The sequence below is a fragment of the Tenrec ecaudatus genome, chromosome 13, assembly GCF_050624435.1.
Source record: "Tenrec ecaudatus isolate mTenEca1 chromosome 13, mTenEca1.hap1, whole genome shotgun sequence".
Lineage (NCBI taxonomy): Eukaryota > Metazoa > Chordata > Mammalia > Afrosoricida > Tenrecidae > Tenrec > Tenrec ecaudatus.
In genome coordinates, this window is record NC_134542.1 from 133486769 (window position 1) to 133510144 (window position 23376).

The 23376-nt window shown below is 36.3% G+C and overlaps 1 protein-coding gene across 2 annotated transcripts in view; it reads right to left on the bottom strand.

Moving 5' to 3' along the window:
* Positions 1 to 23376, bottom strand: part of DPP10 (dipeptidyl peptidase like 10) — a 775824-nt gene that overhangs the window by 196844 nt on the left and 555604 nt on the right. Inside the window, exons 7-8 of one of the 2 annotated variants that reach the window (XM_075529533.1) lie at positions 17490 to 17542; positions 8876 to 8882 (exon numbers count right to left, since the gene is read on the bottom strand). The exons of the other annotated variant lie outside the window; for it this stretch is intronic. Coding sequence (XP_075385648.1) covers positions 8876 to 8882; positions 17490 to 17542 — 60 coding nt within the window. The remainder of the gene's footprint in view (positions 1 to 8875; positions 8883 to 17489; positions 17543 to 23376) is intronic. 2 annotated transcript variants of the gene reach the window in all.

A 23376-nucleotide genomic window follows, 5' to 3' on the forward strand; every position in this document is an offset into this window, starting at 1 on the left:
TGATATTTACTTAGTCATTTCATAAAACTCATTGTACTTTTGATGAAGTACTACATTTTTCCCTTTTGGGTTCATTAGTAAACAAACATAACACATAAAGAGAAAATGTACCAAATAACAAGAAGATGACACGCAGTCATTTGTTTCATCTTCGCATGACACCCCCAAATCCCATGAGCTATTCTGAGAGAAATATGCAACTCCTGACAGTGTTCACAGACTGTTTCTATGATATCAAACACAATGACTATTGTCTAATTGGCCTAGCTCTAAAGAACTGGGACTGGACTGTAAAAAGATGGTCAAGGATAAATCACACAGACAATGATGTTTGGAGAAAAGTGAAGAATATTGAAAGTGAAGATGCCAGTCAAGACACAGTATGGAAATATCTCAAATATCAATTTTATTGTCAGTTATTATTTAACATCGTTTCATGAATATTTAAAAATTCTTATCATCTACTTTGTGGACCTAATTTAAATATTAATTATATGAAATAATGAACTACCTTTCAGTATATTGTTGTTTTTTACTTAAACTGGTCATTAGGGCAGTGAAACGATTGTTAATTTATTTGAATGCGACCACTGGGTGTGTTGCACTAAAGTTTACTAATAAGATGATCGTTTGTCAACATCATATTTACTTGATTCTCTCAGCAATAATTATTCCTGGCGATTGAGAACAACCTGTGCCTACCTTTGGTCATAAATTATAGATGAAATAAATACTTTGGGAAGTAAAATATAGCAAGTCATAAATAAGGTATTCTGTCAAGCTAAAATAAATATTAAAACAAGAGTGATTTTTAGACATCTAATTCATTATTAAGAAAGCAGGCTGTCAAATAGACCTAAACAAGTTAGGGAAAGAAATTGGTGGAGAGAAAATTTAAGTGAATAAGGCAAACCAAGAGCATTAAAAATATTAAGAGCCCTCCCCAGCCCAAATAGTAGTGGAATGATAGAAAAATGTCAGTAGATACATATTCATTAGGCATATCCTTTTAAGCAGTCAAAGATACCCTTTTCAGATTGTTGCTGTACTTGTTAAACTGCAGATATATATATATACTTTGTTTTTGAGTATTGACTCATAGCCACCCTATAGGACAAGATAGAACTGCCTCTGTGGATTTCCAAGACTATCACTGTTTTGAATTTCCAAGAGGGTAACTACTTTCAGGAGTAGAAAGCCCCTACCTCTACAGTCTTTGGCAGCCCTGCATGGATAGCATACCGTGCCAGTTGCTCAGATTAGGAGACACCACTCTTCCTCCCGGAGGCCACTACTAGTGGCCCCTACTCCTCATGGCGGCCACTGATGGAGCCATGTCCTTTCAGGCAGCACTTTCACCTTTGGAATCTTCCCCCTTGTTCCTTCCTCTAGGCAACCCCCCCCCCCATCTCCTCTGCCCTGCCCCCTTCCAGTTGCCAAGGGCAGGGCATCTCCACTCAGAGAGCACTTTCTCTCTCTTGCTCTTTACTTTTTCTTCTTTTTCTATTTTTTATAGCCTTCCTGATAGCATACCCTTGATGGCCCGGAGCTATTTCCATTCTCTTTTATTTTCCCTTTACTTCTTCTGGTGCAAAATGCACCCTGCAAACCCAGTCCTCCATGTCCAAACGGCACTCTGTCTCTCTTTTTCCTTTTCTCTTTTTTTAGACTCTCTTTTTTGTCTTTTCTATTCGCTTTATTCTCATTCATGTTTTAATCATTTTACTTTAATTCTACTTCTACTCTGTGTGTGTGTATATAACACTTTTCACTTTCCCAAATCATGATTTCTGTTTTCTCTCATTTTCCTTGTGAAATATATTTTCATGATGCCTATTAATTTTTCTACTCCTCTATGTGGTGGGAGGTTGTTTAGACCTAAGGTAAACAGGACAGGACCACCACTTTCCATCGTTCATGGTCCATGGGAGAAAGCTAATACTGAACCATAGAAGCTGATGAAGCTAGGACTGGCCTGTCTGCCCACCTGAGATAAAATGGCCATTTTCCCCTTGCTCCCCAATTAAAGATAGAGAAAAGTCTTCAAACATATCACTTACTTCATGTTCCCATTCTCATCCTATCCTCCGCTCTGAATAACGTGACTGATATATTAATGCTTTCTTATAAACTTTCAAATTGTGAACTGGCCCTTTGTGTAAAACCTGTCAGGTAATACAGGCTGCATTTAGGGAACATATTTAAGCCTGTCCTTAATAAAGATTGGGGCCCTGAAGTTTCTATACTGCCGGGAACCCCCCTGCACCCTAAATTTGTTTATCCCTTTTGTATATAAAATTTCTCCTGTAGATTGTATCCTTTAAAACCTGTATGTAATGTAAGATAAGAAGCAGTCTCTAATGATCTAACACTCCCCAACACCAAGTTTTATTTGCATGTGGTTTACATATCATAACATTCAATAGTTCAATCATAGCAAGGAGATAAAATTATAATATGCAGTAATTTTACAATAATTGCCACATTAATTTTAGAGCATTCCATCCCACTAATTGTTACATCGCCTTTATGGATTGTGATAAGAGTTGTATGAACCCCTAATAAAATGTAAGAAAAGGAAAAAAAAAAGAAGAAAATAATTAGGGCAAAGAATGTACAGATGTGCTTTATACAATTGATGTATGTATATGAATGGACTGTGATAAGAGTTGTATGAGCCCCTAATACAATGTTAAAAGTAAAATTAAAAAAAGAAATGCAATCAGCATCTGTTCTGATGCTCCCTGGCCTGGGTGAAAGGTTCGATGGACCCAGTAGCAGTGGAAACATCTCAGCGCTGGTGCTGGACTCCATGTGAGCCCTCCAGCTCTCTGATCGTGACTCTTCAATAGGAAGTTGAAACAGGTCTCCACCAATATCCCTGTGGCTTGTCAATAGGAAGATGAAGGGGGAGAGAGAGAAAAAGAGAGAGAGAGAGAGAGAGAGAGAGAGAGAGAGAGAGAGAGAGAGAGAGAGAGAGAGAGAGAGAAAGGGAGTGGAAGTTTACAGAATCCTCAGGAAAAGGCCATGCCCACAAGGAGGCATCATCAGGCTGTGATTGTGATTGACAGGTCACAGGACTCCACCCCTACACTTATTTATCAAATTGACATGAAATGATGTAACTACCAAGCCATCATTTAAAGCAGTTAAAAAGAACCAATGTATAAAATCTCAACAGACCCATCCCAAAAGCAAAAAACAAAAACCCAGAAACAAATAGGTTATTAAATAGCTTCCAACCAAGGAAATCTCATGACCAAAACTTCCAAATAAGAAAGGTCCTGACCAGATGGCTTCACAGGTGAGTTCTACCAAGTGTTTGGAAAAGAAGTGCCATCAATTCTACATGAACTATTCCAAAATTTATTTCATGGGTGAGGATAAGCCTGATACCATCTAGGCAAAAAGACACCACAAGGGTTAAAAAGAACTACAGACAAGTATCCCACTAAAACACAGATGCAAAAATCCTAAACAGAATCTCAGTCAATAAACTTGAACAACATATCAAATAAATAAACATCATGATCAAGTGGAATCCATACAAGGTATGCCAGGATGCTTCATCATTTGAAAAACAATCTGTGTAATCTATAAATAAGATTTAAAAAAACAGAACCACATGATATTGCCAGTAGACACAGAAAAGGTATGCAAACTCATATAATACCCATTTCTGAAAAAAAAGTACTGAATGGAATAGGGATAGAATGGAAATTCCTCCACAGGATAAGCGCGCTATAAATAAAACACCACCAATATCTCACTCAGTGGGGAAAACTGCAAACATTTCCCTCTGAACAGAAGCCAGGAAAGGATGCCCCTGTCACCACTCTTATTCAACATCACTCTGGTGGCACTCCGAACCAGAACTACTAAACAACAATAAAGAATGCTGGGGTTTCAATTGGGCACAGAAGGAATGAAATTCTCACTAGTTCCAGATAGTATGATTTTATATGTAGAAAATCTCAAAAATTTGACAAAAATATTATTGGAAACAACTGAGTGATTTGGTAATGTGGCAGGATACAAAATTAACAAGAAGAAACCATTCAGATTTCTTTATATCCATGAAGAAAGCTCTGAAAAAAAAATCCATAAAAGAATACCATTTGTATTAGCCACTTGAGAGATGAAATCTGTCAGACTAAACCCAGCCAAAGAGGCAAAAGCCCTGTACAAAGAAAACTACAGCTCATTATGACAAGTAACCAAAAATGGCCTACATGGAAGTTCAAATATCCCATGTTCATGAATGGAAGGGTTTGAAGGAAACACAGAGAAGGGAGGAAAAAATAGGTAACTGGACTTACGAAAAATAAGACTTATTTGACTAATCAAAAGAGGAAAAATATAACACATGAACTGGTTTAAAATCTTTCAGAATGATAACACACATGGGCTCTTCTCTGAAATCAATAGAACTCTGTTAATACCTCAAGTAGAAAAAATTATGCTTCAATCAAAAAGTGGGTAAAGGATATGAACAGATCACCAAAAACTGATATTCAAATGGCTAAGTAATGTGAAAAAATGCTTATGATCATTCATGAGGGAGGGGGGAGTCGAGAGGGAGGGGGAAAATGAGGAGCTAACACCAAGGGCTTAAGCAGAAAGCACATATTTTGAGAATGATGATGGGACAAATGTACAAGTGTGCCTGACACAATGGGTGGATGGATGGATTGTGATAAGTTATACGAGCCCCCAATAAAATGATTTTAAAAAATGATAATGATCAAAATAGTCATTCAGGGCATGTAAATTAAAACAGAAATGGAATACCACCTTACCTTGACAATGAGAATTGAATTTAAAAGAATGCAAAATAACAAAACACTGAAAACAACAAATTCTGGAAAGCATCTGGAGAGACTGGAACTATCATACAGTTTGTCTTTTTTCTATCTGATCTGACACTTCTAACGGGCCCATCTGCAAACATTTACAACCACTTTGTAAAGCAATACAGTGCTACCTAAAATAATTGGGACTGGGCATGACCCAGTCATACTTCTGATGAGTATACACTCTGAAGAAGTAAGAGATATCATATGAACAGACAGATTCATTCCCATGTTCATCACAACACTATTCACAATGCAAGAATTTGGAAATAGCCCCAAAGACCATCAGTAGAAGAATGGATACAGAACCTTTGATACATACACAGAATGGAATACTATGCATGGCTTAAGACCAAACAAAAACCCCAACACAATGATGAAACCATGAAACATCTTGAGATATGATTGGACATGGAGAACATCTTGCTGAGAATTTAGCCCCCCCCCACACACACACACTCACACACACACACACACACACACAAAAGACAAATGATGCGTGAGACCAATGCTATAAGAACAAACACCAAGACAAAGACACACAGTGGCCTCTGTCATGCAGTCTTTCGATCCAGCCCCCCAAGAAGTGGATGGTATGACCATCTACTGCTTGAATGTATCACTCCCTTATTTTTACAACCAAAAAAAGCACTTTTCCAGAGAAAGTCTCACCTCTCCTGGGAACAGTTTCTCATTCAGGAGGATTGGGAGAGTATGGAATAGTCCATGCTATGTGAGCAAGCCCTAAGTCACGCTTACTGTGTGGCCATCCCTACATTGGTATTCATGACCACGAACTCATGATCAGGTTGGCAGGGAGGGCTGTCTGGCCCTAAGAAGACGATATCGATCTCTAGCTGTACCAGTGTGTAGTACTCCGGTCTAGGTGGATTTAAAAAAAGAGAGAGAGAGAGACACCTCTCTCTCCCTGCCACTCTCTGGGAGACATTGCAGAAGACAAGCCACATGCACACAACCTGACCTCTGAAACCAGAGGAAAAATAAAAAAAGAAGACGATATCATTTCTGCTGATGTGTAAGGGGCATAGAGGGTGCCTTCCCCTTGGAGAAATAATTTACATTGCTTTTATAGACACCCAAAGGAGAGAATCTGCTCTGTCCTTGGTGGCTACTTACGCATTTGAACCCACTTTCTTTAGCTTTGATACTTGGGGCCCATAGTATAGATTACACGGATTTTAGCTTTAGCTTTCTCAAGGTTTAAAGTGTACTACATGGACCACACCAGAAGGAGCTGGGTCTGTCAACCTAAGTGAATGGACTTCACTTTTTTTAGTAAATAATTTTATTGGGGCTCTTATAGCTCTTATAACAATCCAGATATTAATTGTAGAAAGCACATTTGTACATTTTACCATTAATTTGAAAACATTTTCTTTCTACTTGAGCCCTTGCTATCAGCTCCTCTTTTTTCCCTCCCTCCCCCACCTTCTCACCCTCGTGAGCCCTTGATAAATTATATATTATTTTATTTTCATATTTTACACCATCCACTGTCTCCCTTCACGCACGTTCCTATTATTTATCCCCCTGCAGAATGGGGGTGGTGGTGGTGTTATATGTTGATCACTGCGATCGGGGACTTTACCTTAAATAACCCTGCTACTACTTAAAGGAACTCTTACACTCCTTTAGACACAAAGCTCTAACACCATAGCAAGAGAAGTGGAGGGGGATTTCTGCTGCGTTTGCAGATTTCTACATCATTGGGCTTTGGTTCAAATCTCTTGCTTTCAAGGTTTCCCAACAATAAACAATTTCAAACTACCATATATTCATGAAGTCTATATTTTTGTAGCTTTTATAGCCACGTTTCAGCTCTGCATACATAGTTATGCCATAGAGATTGGGTAAAGAATGGAGGCTTTTGAACCATGTGCCCTGTGTCATTCTTTAATTGCTTTGTGAAACAGAAGTCAAGTTCTTTAAGCTTTGTTAAAAATATGTACAAGTGGACATCTCACATAGTTTCTTCTCAAAAGTGTTTTTATATACAAACATTCCCTTGATCTCAATAGTATTTGAAATGCTATACCACAGACTAGTTTAATGATACTATTATTATAATGACCAAAGGAGGTTATTTATATCATCTTGAAAAAAGCTGATAATGTTGCCACCAAAGTGGAACAGGGATATATATAAACCTTGGATATATACATGGATTTTGAACCTGCACATAACCGTAATCTCTGCCTTACTAACAACACTTTCTTATGATGCGACTCTGCTTGGTTCTCTACCCTGATGAAGGAACCACAGAAGATAAAGGTGCAGGGATCTTAAAGACTTGTCTTAAAGCAAGCAGCTATCTTTGCACACATGGAAGAAGCTCAAGCCTATGTGATCCAAAGCTTGTAAGTAATAAAATATTTTCCATTTCTTTAAAGAATGAAGTTGGGATTTAGATCAGGATTGAATTGTATCTATAGATTTCTTTGGATAGTATTGACTTTTTCACTATATGAAATTGGCATACCAAATAGGGGAAAGAACTGAGGCAAGGTCTCAATACAGGCATTCGTATATGTAAATATATTTATATATAATGATAGGGAAATAGATCTATGTACATATATTTATATGTTAAGAATTAAGGTAGCAGACAGATATTGGACCTCTACTCAAGTACTCCTTCAACTCAAGAACACTTTGTTCTAATAATCCTGCATTCTGTGATGCTCATCTTCCAGACACAATTGCTGGAGACAAAATATGGTGAAGAAAGAAGATGTTGACCACCTATCAAAAGACATAGCATCTGGGGTCTTAAAGGCCTGAAGATAAACAAGCAGCCACCTAGCTGAGAAGCAACAAAGTCCACATGGAAGAGACACACCAGCCTGTGTGATCATGAGGTGTCGATGCGATCAGGTATCAGGCCCCAAAGACCCAGAAAAAAATTATATCAGTGTGAATGAGGGGGAGCACAGACTGGGAGACCTAAAGCCCATCTGCAGACAATTGGACATCCCATCACAGAAGGGTCACAAGGAAGAGACAAGCCAGCAGGGTGCAGTATAGCACCGACGAAACATACAACTTTCCTCTAGTTCTTTAATGCTTCCTCCCCACCACTATCATGACCTCAATTCTACCTTACAAACCCGGCTGTACCAGAGCATGTATACTGATACAGATAAGAGTTTGCAACACAAGGAATCCTGGAGAGGTGTAAAACCCTCATGACCAATAATGAGAGTAGGGATGCCAAAAGGGTAAAGGGAGAGTGGGCGGGAGAAAGCGGGAACTGGTTACAATGATTGACACAGAACCCCGTCCAGGGAGACAAACAACAGAAAAGTGGGTGGAGGGAGACCGTGGTTGGTGAAAGACAGGAAAAAGATGCTAATTTATAAATTATCAAGTACGCATAAGGAGGACAGGAGAGGGGAAGATATGAGCTGATAACAAGGGCTTAAGTAGAAAGAAAATGTTTTGAAAATTATTATGGCAACATATGTACAAATGTACAAATATGCTTGACACATTGTATATATGTATGGATTGTGATCAAAGGTGTAAGAGGCCCCAAAAAATGATAAAAAGAAAAAGAAATCTGTCTATACATTAACAGTACACTTTAATTTATGTAGGTTATTTATTTATCTATCTATCTATCTATCTATCTATCTATTTATTTATTGTTCCTTGTTATAGTATCCTCTGGTTTTCTTGGTACAAGTCTTTTATTTCTTTGTTTAGGCTTATATCTAAATATTTAATCTTTTGTTTGCATATTATAAATGGTATTGCTTCCTTTTTATATAAAATTATTTTATTTGGAGCTTTACAGATATTATAAAAACATGCTTCAATTAGATCAAGCATAATTGTATAATTACTTTAGAAATATTTTCCATCACTTTAGAAATATTTTCTTTCTTCTTTTTAATTAAAACATTTTATTGGGGCTTGCACAACTCATATCACAATCCACACATACATCCATTGTGTCAAGTACTTTTGTACATTTGTTTCCCTCATCATTCTCAAAAAACTTGCTTTCTACCTGAGGACCTGGTATTCACTCCTCATTTTTTTTCCTTCCTCCCCATTTCACCCTCCCCCATGAACCCTTGCTAATTTATAAATTAGTATTATTTTGTAATATCTTACTCCATCTGACGTCTCCCTTCACCCACTTCTCCAGTGTCCATCCCCCAGGGAGGAGGTTATATGTAGATCCTTGTAATCTGTTCGCCCTTTCTCCCTTATCTCCTTGAACCCTTATTCTTAAATTATAAATAGTTATTATTATTGTTTTATTGCTTTATTAGGGTCTCATACAACTCTTAACATAATCCATACACACATCAATTGTGTAAAGCACATTTGTACATTCATTGCCCTCATCATTCTCAAAACATTTGCTCTCCACCTAAGCCCCCAGTATTGCTTTCTTAATATCTTTTTAAAGCTCTCTTTGCTGGCTTACAGGAATTCAATTGATTTCTGCTAGTTTATCATGTATCCTTCTACTTTGCAGAATCCCTCAGTGGTTTCCAATAATCTTTTTTTGTCAAACGCCGAAAGGAATCAGTCTTAGAACTTCTATTCTAAGCACCTGGTTTATGGAAAGATATGGATGACAGTGAAAGCACAAAATTCATTTACAGAGGCCTCAGGGGGATTAAAATTCCACCGAATTCCCTCAGACCACTGACTAGGGATGTCAATAGCCTTACCCTCGACAGAGTGCATAAGAAGGTGAATTAATACAGATATAATTAGATTACATGTTAACATCTTATCAATTTTTCCTTTATGGCTCATATTGAATGTGTTCTAGTGTTTATTGTTTTCTGCTTTCTTTCAGATTTCATTGTCTATGGGTTTTATTTTGCTGTTGTTATTGGAGTATTTTTTGTTTGATTTTGTTTACATGAAATTCAGAACAGGTAAGTATAAAGAGATAGTAATTAAATTAGTTTCTTAGAGTACAAAAATGAGCATAAGATGAAGAAAATGTTCTAAAATTGACTATGGTAATCACTGCACAACTCTTTAAACCATATTTAAATGACTATCAATCAAACTTACAAAGGAAAAAAAAGATCATATAAAAAATTGCATGTACTTTTCAAAGCCGCCTTCTATTTGACTGTGTACTTTCAGCACAGAACATCAATCCAGAAGAGTCAAATTCTTTCCATAAATTAACAATTTATACCATTTATTGTGAAAGAACAACACGTCACTGTCACATAAGGTATAACTAGCCCTATTTTCTTTAAATAACATGAGACAATGTGTATTACTCCACATGTGGTACTTTATGTATTAAGGAAACAAAACACATAAAAGTATCTCTTTAACACAATAATTAAGGTTGGCTGTTCAAACCCACCCTGCACAGAGGACAGAATGGACTGTGAACTTTTTAAAGAATGCATCCATTAAAAGTCTATAGGAAATTTCTAATTTCTCACATAGTGTTGATACATGAATTTTCCTCAAAGACAACAAAAATGTTTTGTTTATTTGAGACACTATAAATTACAAACAATAAAAAATTATTCAGTGTAAAATTTGCTTTTTAATTTATCTCTATATACAATTGAACACTGCTGAATGGTGAAGTTGCAAAAACAAAAACCAAAGTGTGTGTGTGTGTGTGTGTGTGTGTTAATTGCTCTAAAAGTAACCATTTAAAGGATATAAAAGATGATAGGGGAAAAAAGTAGACTATTTTAAAGTGGGAAAAGTCTGGCTGAATTCCATGAAGAAATTCAATCTAAAGGTCAAAGTTGCTGGGATTGATGTAAAGAAACAGCTCTCCCAGTCCCTGATAATTACTCTAATGAGTCTATTGGAAAATTCATCTTGTTCTGCCAGCATTTATCGTTTCGCCTTTGCCCCCTGCTGTCTTAGTGGTGATGGCAAGGTTATACTTTTAGATTGAAATATATCAATTAGTCTATAATCAATAAAGACCACGATCTGCCATTTAATGGGCATCATACATGGATTATATTTTTTGTAATATAAGAATAAACATGTTATTCGCCTTATTATAAAATTATTCAAGGCAAATAATTTTTTTACTAGTAATTAATGTTTACTAAATTTTCAATTAATTTTTTTTTACATTTTATTAGGGGCTCATACAACTCTTATCACAATCCATACATATACATATACATACATCAATTGTATAAAGCACATCCGTACATTCTTTGCCCTAATCATTTTCTTTCTTTTTTTTTTAATCTTTTTATTGGGGCTCATAAGGCTCTTATCACAATCTGTGCATACATCAAATGAGCAAAGCACCCTTATACATTCGTTGCACTCGTCACTCTCATAATTCACCTTCCACTTGGGTTCCTGGAATCAGCTCGGTTTCCCTTTTTTTCCCCCATCCCCCTCCCTCCCCGATCCCACCCCTGGTCCCTTGATAGTTTATAAATAATTATTATATCTTATCTTACACTCCCCTGCGTCTCCCCTCACCCGCCTCCCCCTTGACAATCTCCCAGAGAGGAGGTTACACATAGATCTCCGAGATCGGTTCTCCCTTTCTACATGCCCTTCCCTCCTGGTGTCGCCTCTCCCACCGCTGGTGTTGAAGGGTTCGTCTGTCCTAGATTCCCTGTGCCTCCAGATCCCCACTGCACCGCTGTACATCCTCTGGTACAACCAGGTCCGCAAGGCAAGGTAGGATTGGGGTCATGATGATTGGGAGGGGAGGAAGCGTTCAGGAACTAGAGGAAGGTTTTGAGTTTCATTATTGTTACACTGAACCCTGTGTGGCCCATCTCCTCCTCACTACCCCTCTGGAAGGGGTGTTCAGCTCTCTACAGGTGGGCATTGGGTCCCCATCATGCACTCCCCCTCTTTCACGGTGATGTGATTCTCACCACCACCCCACCTTTGATGTTGGAGACCTGGTCTCCTCTGTCCTTCATGGTCACCTATGTTGGTGTGCTGCTTCCGTATGGGCTCGGTTGCTTCTGGGCTAGATGGCCGCTTGTTTGCTCTCAAGCCTTTAAGTCCCCAGACGCTATATCTCTCAGTAGCCGGGCACCATCCGCCTTCTTCACCACACTTGCTTATGCACACTTTCGTCTTCAGCCATTATGTGAGGAAGGTGATCACACAATGATTGTTTTTGTTCCTTTGTATCTGCTATATGGTCCATTCAACACCTTGTGTTCGCTTAGGCCGTGTGCTTCTTCTCTGTGGGCTTTGTTGCTTCTGAGCTAGATGGCCGCTTATTTGTCAAGGCAAATAATTTAATGTTTATGATTTTTCGGCTGTTGGAAGACAGTCCTCACATTAAAGTAATAATGTACAGCATTTTCTGCTTGCTTAGCCAATCATACTGCTAATTCTGTTTAATTTATCTTATTGTTTTATTTTTAATATCCTTTGATACACATATCTTCAAACATTTTCATCAAATAATAATTAAGAAAAATAAATTGTGCACTCTGTTTCAATGAATATATCTAGTGAGATTCCTGAGGAATGGGGTTTTAACATGTTTTTATGCTCCTAATTTTTAAAAGAAGAAGCCCTGAAGGACACTGACTTAGATGCTGGGCTGCTAACCACAAGATTGATGCTTTAGTCCACTAGGGGCTCCTCAAGACAAAGGTGAGGCTGTTTGCTCTCAGAAAGATTTAGTCTCAGAAGGTAATTTTATTTTATGTTATAAATTTGTCCTGACATTGATACTTTCATTAAGGTATATTTAGAAATCACTTTTGATATTTTAATGATTAATAATTTTTAATGTAATAGTACATTGATGATTAGGTTAAGACTTTGTTGGGCTTTGAGGGTTGGGTGGGGGAAAACGTGAATGGAACATATTCATATACTGAAGGAAAGCAACAGAAAGTGAGCAAACTGAAGTATAAATAAATCTGATATGACCAGAGAAAATGTAGTGAGCATGAAGTGGAGTCACTTACACGGTTTTGGGTGGAGGTAAGATGTTTGGTATTAACACTGACAGATAATATATGCTTTTACTGTAATGGACAGCATGGCACTGTCCCGTGAATCATCCTGCTCATGTTGATCTGTTTAACTTCAGTTAATATGGAAAACCATCTGGCCTCTAAAATAATCATTCCAAATAACCAAGTCCTCTTCCTCTCTCTTTCCAATTGTTTGGCTTGGAAATTAAAATAACGAATCTTTTCTAATTGTTCAGTAAAAGTTACCTTTTACTTCAGTTGAGAATATAAAGGGAAAGGAGGGAAACACAAAGCAAATTTAGATAGAAAGGGAAAGGAAAGAAATAGAAAGACTAACAGACCCCAGTGTTCCGCTTAGAAACATTTAAATGTTACATTTAATTTTCATTGAAGGATCATCAAGTTCCTTCCAGTTTACACACTTCTAAGACTAACTTAACTCCCCAACTCTATAAAAATAGAGTGAATCAATTGTTTATCTTTTTGTCTCCTTTTAAAAGACAGCTCTGCAGTTCACATTTATCCCTTTGCACATCAAAGTGTGTGCTAGCAGAAGCCAGGGGGTTTGGCCATAAGACAAGAAGCACAGAATGATCTCAGCAGCTGCAGAAGAGGCTTCACTAGAAGGGATAACCTGTATTTACTGGCAGTAAAAAAAAAAGTCTACTTAAATTTTAAGTAGACCCAGCTTTTTAAAAAATTTATTTTCTTGGGGGCTCGTACAATTCTTATTACAATCCATACATACATCCATTGTGTCAAGAACCTATGTACATTTGTTGCCATCATCATTCTCAAAACATTTGCCTTCTACTAGAGCCCTTAATATCTGCTGCTCATTTCTTACAGTGGGAGAAGAGCAATACCTGCTGACAACTACATGTTACCATTGACCTGTGGCAAGAGTTACTTCTGTGAGTCCCTTTCCTCAGAACAGCTATGTTTTGTGGTCCCAAAGGCAAGCCAGCTAACCAAACCTCTTACCTAACTGCCAAAGTGGCAGACCTAGTGGAAAACACATTTCATGGCAGCTTGGTGCTGACATAATCAGTAACCAAACTACAGGGTTGTTTTTTTTTTTCACTTCTTCCTGCTTTCATGCTTTGTTCTCCAGTGTTTCTCCCCCCTGCCACCCTCACCACCCCCACCACATGTTCCACGGCCCACACTCAGCATATATATAAACACAAAAATACTACCAGAGGGGCAGGACTCACCACACAAAGGCTGTTTTACTTTATAATTTATTTGATTTCCTTTGGGCTTGTCCTTTTGTTATATTTTTTTTCTAGTTATCACTCAATTCCTCTTTTGGTGTCCTCTTCCGGTGCCACCCCATCCTCTTGAAATGATGCATCCCCCTTACTTCCCATGCAAAAAACAGGAAGGTCTCTAGATTCCAGCAAACCACTCAAAGAAGGTTTGTTTTTGTTGTTGAGTTTTCCATTCTGAAAGCACAGGCATGCCCACACTCACTCTGATTAGTAAGCAGTGACCAACTAGATTCCCATGCACCAATAAAGAGAGCTCTGGAAAAAGACACTAAGAAAGCAATAGCAGTTAGCACTAGAAAAGAACAGAAAGAAACCAAAATCGACCAATCGTTACTAATGGAGATGACAGAAAAGTTTTTGCCTAGGGGTTATGGAGTTAATGTTAATGTTGGTAGAATAATTTGGTAAAGGATATCAACAATGGTTACACAATAGAGTATAATCAATGGCACTGATTTGTACATATAGAAAGTATTGAATTGTGAATGTTTTGTTGTGTATATTTTTGCCACAATTAAAAACATAATTATACAAATCACAATGAGTACAGGGAAGAATTAAATTTTCTAAGATTGATTGTGATAATCATTATACAACTCTGCTTGATATGATTACACTATTGAATTTTATGACATGCATAAGAATGCCAATAAAGCCATGAAATAATAGGAGAAAGCAACACCATTTACAATAGGAAGACTTAATATTGCGAAGATGTCAATACAATCTAAAGCAATCTATAAATAGAATGCAATTCCTGAACTTTATCTCAGCTTCATGCTTTAAAGAAATGGAAAAACTAATCAAGAACTTCATATGAAGAGGGAAGAGGCCAAGGATAAACAAAGAAAATATTAAAAAGGAAATGTATGGCATATTGCACTACCCAAATGCAAAACAACACAGCCAAAGGAGTCAAAACAGCCTGACACTGGTATACAGTGATAGATAGATAAATAGACCAATGGAGTAGGATAGAAAACCCAGAAATAGAAGCATTCACCCACAGGCAACTGATATTCAACAAAGTATCAATGAACAATAAATGGGGAAAAGACAGCCTCTTCAACCAATGGTGCTGAAAAAAATGGATCTTCATCTGCAGAAGAATGAAACAGGACTCATACCTCACCCTATGCACAAAAGTGAACTCAAGAGTATTAGAGACCTAAATGTAAACCCCAAAGCTACAGGATCATCAATGAGAACAGTGCCCTATTACAGGGCATACAAAGAGTGTCTAGTAGAATAATGGGAACACACACCGTGGAAGACTAAGTAGGTGACTAAAAAAAAATCACTACTACTATTAAGTGAATGTTGAATCACAGTAACTCCATAGGGCAGAAAGAAGTGCCTGTGAGTTCCTGAGACTGTAACTTTTTACAGTAGAAAGCCCTATCACCAACCCCTATTGTTTGGGTAAAAGATTTTAGTCTGGGCAAGTCAAAAAGGTATGTGTTACTACCAGTGCTGAGAAATTAGGAACTATTAAGATGCTAACCCAGTGGTTCTCAACCTGTGGGTTGTGACCTCTTTGGGGATCTAATGACCCTTTCACAGGGTTCGCCCAATTGATAACAATAGCAAAATGACAGTTATGAAGTAGGAACAAAATAATTTTATGGTTGGGGTCACCATCACATGAGGAACTATATTAAAGGGTCACAGCATTAGGAAGGTTGAGAACCACTGCTCTAAGCCCTTGAATTCAAGTTGGTTATTATTTGGCAGGTTGAAAATAGTTTAACAAGCTAATTAAAACAAAAACCATTTACAATTTCACACTTAACTGTAGCATTACTCTAAGAAGAAGGAGCTTTTATAATGTGTTCCTACTAAATGCTCTCATGTTATGAGCACAATAGCAAAGTGTGATGAAGAAATCAAATGGTGCCTGGCTTGTCTTAACACATGGAGACATCGAAGTAAGGCTTCAACTAAGTCCACATCGATTCTATGTCATGCATGAAGAAAAGCACACAAGCTTGTGGGATCAAGGACTGTACATAAAGAGATCCCAATATGAAGAAGGGAATGGTATCACAGCTTAAAGTGTGAACACACGGTTTACAGAAAGCTATGGGCCATTGTGGAAGCCCCAATTCCATTTTCAGGGTTCCCATCTGAACCAAGCCTCTGGTAAAAACCCCTCTTTGTAATCTAAGGAGAGGAATGGCGTGGCTATCGGACAGAGAGCATTATAAAGTAGATTATGGACGATGTAGGTGGGTACACATGTCAACATGATATTTGATCTCCCTTTGAATCACTTTAAAGTTCTTTCTATTTTTAAAATGTCTTGCTTTTTCTTTGAGGTTTTTCTTTGTATTATTTTGTCATTTTTGCTGGTTTCTTTGTTTCTCATTTTTGTTTTGTATGGTTTTCTGTCTATGAAGTCAAGGCTAGGTAAATCAGAGATGGTATCTGTACGAACAATGACCAAATGGCATGTGCGGGAGCTTAGAAGGAAACGGGGAGCTAACAACCATGAGTACAAGAAAGAAAACTGAACCAGAAAATAAAGGCGTTTGTCTAGATAAGATGTGCTGACTCGAGATATATTCATAAAATGAAGTCTATAAAGTAAAATTAAGTGTAAATAATAATATAAAATGTATCTGTACCAACATATTAGCTTAGTTTTTTTTTCTTCCTGAAATTGATTTCAGTAATAATTAGACCACTCTTAAGATGACTGAACAATTAAATGATATATGTGAATTACTTGTAAATAAAGATATTTTTAAAAGTCCACAATACCATATACATCTACTAGGTGGTGAAATAATACAAATTATCGAGGAATGGGATTATGTGTCAGAGGCTTGGAAACACTTAAGAATTGGAGGATGAGACAAGTTCAATGGTAGAATTCTCATCTTCTCTGCAGAAGGCCAGAGTTCCATCCCAAGATATCTCACAGGCACCACCAATCCATCAGTAGAAGCTTTGGAATGGTATGTGCCAACATTTTGTCGCCCTGTGCATAGAGTCACCGTATTTTGGTGATAGCATTTAAAAAAAACACAACAATGATGAAGATGATGAAATGAATAAAGAGATATGAATAAGAGATGTTTATTTTTGATATTGCTAGAAGATAAAGAGGTGGGCAAAAGAATGAATACGGAGGGAAACAGAATATGTGAGCATTCCACTAGGTAAACATTGCTAGAGCAGGAAATAATATCAAGGACTAGTGAGGGTAGGGGAGGCTGGACCTAAGAAAGGGCCACAACTTGAAAAGGACTGCCTTGCATGTGAAGAGTAGAAATTATTCTGTAAAAAAATAGAAGGTTATTATAAATTTTACAAAGATTTATCAGCGGGAGAGTTTTACATTGTACAATTTACAGTATACCGGTAAGTGAGAAACTTGCTACTAGGGGCCCAGTCCATATATGCACCGGTTAATTCCAAGTAAAATATGTTTAAAGATGTCTCTGTGGTCAGGAGATACCTACAAATACATCATCTCAAGGCTTTAAAAAATATGACAATAAAATCGTGGCCTCTGAGGCGATCTGCTGATCCGGCTACATTCAAAGGAGAAAGATCAGTTGAAAAGGTTCTGGGGATGGTTTGGCAGGATTCCAAAGAAGCAGTATTATTTGATAGATTTTATTGATAGACAAGGACAATTATAGATGTCTATTTGTAAGAAGTTTTTAGAAAGCAGAAAATTGTACTGATAGGAAAAATGCCAGGAACTTTGTGCCATGATTTTATTTCCCCCATAAGGAAAATGCACCTGCTCATTCTTTTAAAGCAACAAGGCCTGTCCTCCAGATAAGGGAAGAAAACTTACGTTATCACTGCCTCCAATTCTCATCTGCCTCTTCTGACATATTGTTTGTTGTTAAACTCAACGAGCATTAAAAAGGAAGATAATTTGAGTCCTTCGGAAAACCCCAAACTGATCCCTTAAAGCGGTGTAAATGAAAGGTGCAAAATTCTTTGGGGACGTATTAGAAAGACAGAACACCATCTTCCATAGCCTAACAGCCTAGATGGAAGCTATGCTGAGAAACAATAGCTTCACTTTGGGGAATTCCTCTTCACTAAAAGTGTATGCTTTTTCAGCAATATTTACCCTCTGCCCCCATATATGAAAGAGAACAATCACTTCAGCAGCAATGAATAAAACGGATGAAGAAATTCTTTTCATACTCTATAAATTAACAATTGATGTTTCAAAAACGGTAAATATACAATTATTATAATTATTATTCTATGCAAACTGTACTGTACCTGCATATTCAGCCCTATGTGCACACACACATTTATGGTGACCCTTGCCGTATCAGGATCAAGGAGAAAAGAGGTTGTCACACCAGCAAAGTATTCAGTTAAAAGTTTCAAATGTTCCTGGAATGATCATATTAACTGGAAAATCTTTTGGCATCACATGAATTGAAACTGAATTGATTGAAAGGCATCGTTGAATATGTAATAACTTCTGAAAAAAAAGCACTCTAAGCACTAAAATTCTGTGCTAATTCAAGATCTACTCTTAAAGTGAAGCCAATAGAGAGAAAATGGAGTGTAAGTGTATTTCTTTGTGCCAACATATTAACAAATTGTGGTCACTTGGAGAATATTATACAGTCTTTTAGTCTTTTTTTCTGCCAACAAAGCTTGAAGTTCATTGAATTGACAAAAATATGTCTTCATTGTTGCATGCTGACGGAAATATCATATTTGCCAGAAGACCTTAATACCAGCCAGTCTCCATTGTGGGAATTAAATGTAATTCTGGTAGTTAGATATAAATCACATATATGCAAAGGACATAAGAGGAATAATGGAGATAAATGATGATCATCTGAATTAATATGGAGAAGGTTTCCATTCTAGAGCAGATAGTATCAAATTCAACATGTGGTACCTATAAATCAACATGGTGAGGAAATAAAATATTTAATTGAAATCTCTCCTTTTGTCCAGTTAAAAGCAAAATACTTTTAACCTCAAAGATTGTTTTAAATTATGTAGTCTAAAAGCATCTTAATCTTGTTCTAAAAAGTAATATAAAAGAATGAAATATTAATAAGATATTGATCAATGGTCCTAAAACGTCATATTATCACATAAAGAGCATTTTGAAAAAGGGTTGAGGATTTAAAGGCAAAAAAGTATGCATATAAGAAAATGAAATCTGTAGCTACTAAAATGTATTCTTTAAATTTAACATTGACCATTGAAAATAATATTCTCTGTAATAAACTCTGAACTTATTAGTTGATTGTCACTCAACCCTTTCGAGGTTTATTATAACCCCGTTGATTATGAATGAACTCAGCAAAAAGTAATATAACACTAGTTCCTCTCGTGTTCACTAGATGTTTGACCATTCCTGCTTGGACCATTTGTAAGTATTAATTCACTAATCCCTCCAGGAAAATTACTTTACTTCCTGTCAATAATGTTCCCATTCTTGTTGTTGCACTACTTGCTTTCTCTCTATTTGCTTCATGCCATGAAATTTCCTCTAGGTTTTACTCTCTTATTCCCGCCTAAGTAGGAAAGATACATTATTAGGGAAACGTCATAAAAGTGTTAATTCACCTTGTTCATTCCCAGGATGCACCTGCACTTGGCATCAATTACTGTTTTGTTTTTCAACTGGGTTAATGTCTCTATTAATATTTTAACTCGGCCCATTCTACCATTCATAAATGTTAAGGGAACAAAGATGAATGATGATGCTCTAACATATGATTTCATTTACTATCTTAATTTCCAACTGGGTTGGGGTCTCTACTGCTATAGTCTATGATCTTTATGGATAACTAATATAAATTAGTTAGGATATCATAGGCTACACAAAGGTTCCATTGGTAAATTTTATTTATTTCTAACTTTTTTTTATGTGGTGTGGTGGTGGTGGTGGTGGTGGTGGTGTGTGTGTGTGTGTGTGTGTGTGTGTGTGTGTGTGTGTGTGGTTTCTATTGTTCCTTTGTGGCATCACATGGCAATTTTAAACTACTCCTATAAAAATCAACCTCCCTCCAACCTCTAACAACTACATGATGAGGTCATGGAGACAGCAGGCAATCTCAATGAGAGAGAGAGAAAAGGTACGAACCAGTGGACTACATTCATATACGAAGGAAATCTCTGAAGAGAAAGCTCTAGAACTAATGGAAAAAGAATTTAGAAGAATGATATTCATGTAAGTTCAAGGGATCTACAAGGGAAAAAAACGAAAAACTAGAAACCATCAAACAGTAACAAACACAAAAATAGGTAACACTTTCAAAGAGCAGAGGCATAGAATTGAAGGAATAGAAATTTTAATTAGTGAGCTTACGGATAAACCTCAACTCCAATCTATACAGAGAGCAATCAACAAAAAGGGAAAATAATTGAGAAAAAGTTTTAGACTTATATGTGACTCTATCAAGAGAAATAACCCACATCTCATTGATATTAAGTAACAATAAGAAACAAAAAATCCACAGAAATAAAAAGTCACCAGAGATATGGTCAAACTGTCAGACATCAAGAACGAGGGAAGAATCCTGAAAGAACTTAGTGAAAAAAAGAACAATCACCTACTAAGAAAGTCAAATAAGTCTGATTGTTCATCAGAAACCAGGCAAGCAAGAAGACTATGGAATGACTCATATGAAATTCTGAACAACAACAAATTGCAAACCAGTAATCCAACAAAATTATTCCTCAAATATGAGGGAGGAGTAAAGATATTTCCATAGGAGGAGAAATGAGAGGAATTTGAAAAACAAACAAATGAAAGTACTGAGTAATTAATGAAAGAAAGATTGGGAAAAAAGAAATTAAACAAATAAGATTAAAAATGCAACATACTAAAACCTTTGTGACACAATAAACATAATAGCCAGAGGGCAATTTACAGCAGTAAACACACATATATAAAAGGACAGAGAATGAAAATCAAAAGCTTAACCTGCCATCTTTAATAATGAGGACAAGTAAAACAGAATAAACTTTCAATCAGGAGGAGAAACTGAATCATAAAGATTAGAGCATAAATAAATAATCTGGAAGACAAAATATGATAGAAAAATTCAATAAGGCAAGAAGTTTACTCTTCATAATAATCAACACAATAGAGAAAATACTGGCAAAATTGTCCAAGATGAAAACAAAAGCTGATGTGAATGTCACAGATAAAAAATGAAAAGGATGAAATAAAAAAGGAACCAAATGAAATGATATAAAAAGAGATTCTACAAAATATTGTAAAAAAAGAAATTAAAAGAACACAATTAGCAAAGAAGAGGTAAAATTCTATTTTCAGATGATGTGATTTTACAGAGGGAAGACTCAAAAAATTCAGCAACAACAAAATCAGTGGAAATAACAGTAAGATTTGGCATAACAGCCAGATCTCTCAGATGGCTAGCACTCATAAGCATTTTTCTTATATTTGCTGGTCATTCAGCTGCCCTAATGAGAAAGTGCTTGAGAACAAATCTAACAAGAGATACAAAAGTGATATGCACAGAAAACTACAAACAACTATAAGAAACCAAAATAAACCTACATAAATGAATGGGTAGGGAGACTCAACATTTCAAAAGTGTCAATACTACCCAAATTGCTATAAATACACATTAAAAACTAATCTAGATTTTATCACCACCTTTAAAGACATGGAGAAACTAACCACTATCTTTACATACAAAGATTAAATAGAGCCCAGAAAAGCAAAAAAACCATTAAAGAAGATAAATTAAGAGGCTAATATGAAATCTTTATTCAATGTCTCTTTAACAAATAGCACTGGAAAAATTAGCATTCTGTTGCAGAAAAATAAAATCCTTATCTCTCACCATATACAAAAATGAACTCAGAATGAATCAAAGAACTGAAAATAACCGTAAAACCATAGTATCCCCAAGGGGCGGGGGAAGGGGCTAGGCAGATTTATGGGTCCTAATGTGTGGCATAGATATAATATCAAACATAATAAAAATGCACAAATAGCAGAAGACAAAATAGATGACTAGAGAGTGCCTAAAATCAAACACTTATGTACCTAAAAACATAACACTAAAACAATAAAAAGAGAAACTGCTAACTGGGACACAGATTTTAACAATGACATATCAGATAAATGGGTAATCTTTAAAATTTGTATTAAATATCAGCAGCTCAATAAGAAACATCCAAACTATAAAATTATAAAATGGTCAGAGATCATGAACAGACAGTTAATCAAGGAAGAAATTCAGACAGTCAAGAACACATATAAAGAAATATTTTATATCACTTGCCATTACAAAAATGTAAGTCAAAATAAGATGAGTTCATCTCACCCCAGCATTGATAAAGATGCTTATAAAAGTTAGAAAAGAACATGTTGTCAAGGGTGTAGGACACCTAGAACCCTCATACACAGACAAAAATGTCAAAAACTATTGTATACACAATCCTGCAATGATAGTAAGAAGAATTTACCACAGGTACTCACACACAATGAAGAGGAGTGGGAAAGCAAATGGAGGTGAACCCACAAATATTCACGTATATTGTTATTAGGTGATGTAGAGTTGGTTCTGACTCTTCGTGATCATTGTCAAAAAGAATATTTCAAATCTATCTTGAAATAAAATACTATTTATTAGAGAATAATATGTATCCACATACAAGAAATCCAGTCAATATGCCAACTATTCAAATGTTTGCACATCTAAAGCTTGTGATGAACAAATTGAAAAAATAAGCCAACATTTTCTACATACATTGATAAATATACAATCAAGATGCATTGATAATCATTGAAAATTGGGATTCAAAAGTTGGAAAGAAAGAGTAAGAAACAGTAGTTGGAAAATATGTCCTGCTTGATAAAATGAATCTGAAGATCACATGCTAAATTTTGAAAGATCAATTGTTTCTTCATGCAAAAATATGTTTTCTCAACAACACAGAAGGCTAGTAAATATGTGGACTTCCATAGATGGGAAAGAGAAATCAAGTTGACTATGTCTGTGGGAAGAGGCAATAGAGAAGTTCAATATCAACAGCTACAACAAGACCAGGGATAGACTTTTGAGCAGACCATCAATTGCTCATGTGTAAGTTCAGGTTGAAGCTAAAGAAAATGAAAGCAAGTCTCAAGAGCCAAAATACAATCTTTAGTATATATCACATGAATTTTGAGAACATCTCAGGAATGATTTGATACATTGAACATTAATGACAGATGAACTGTGGGATAACATCAACAAAACATATATGAAAAAAGCAAAACGTCATAAAAAAACTGGAATGCCAGCATCGCCCCTCACACCCTTGGTCCTG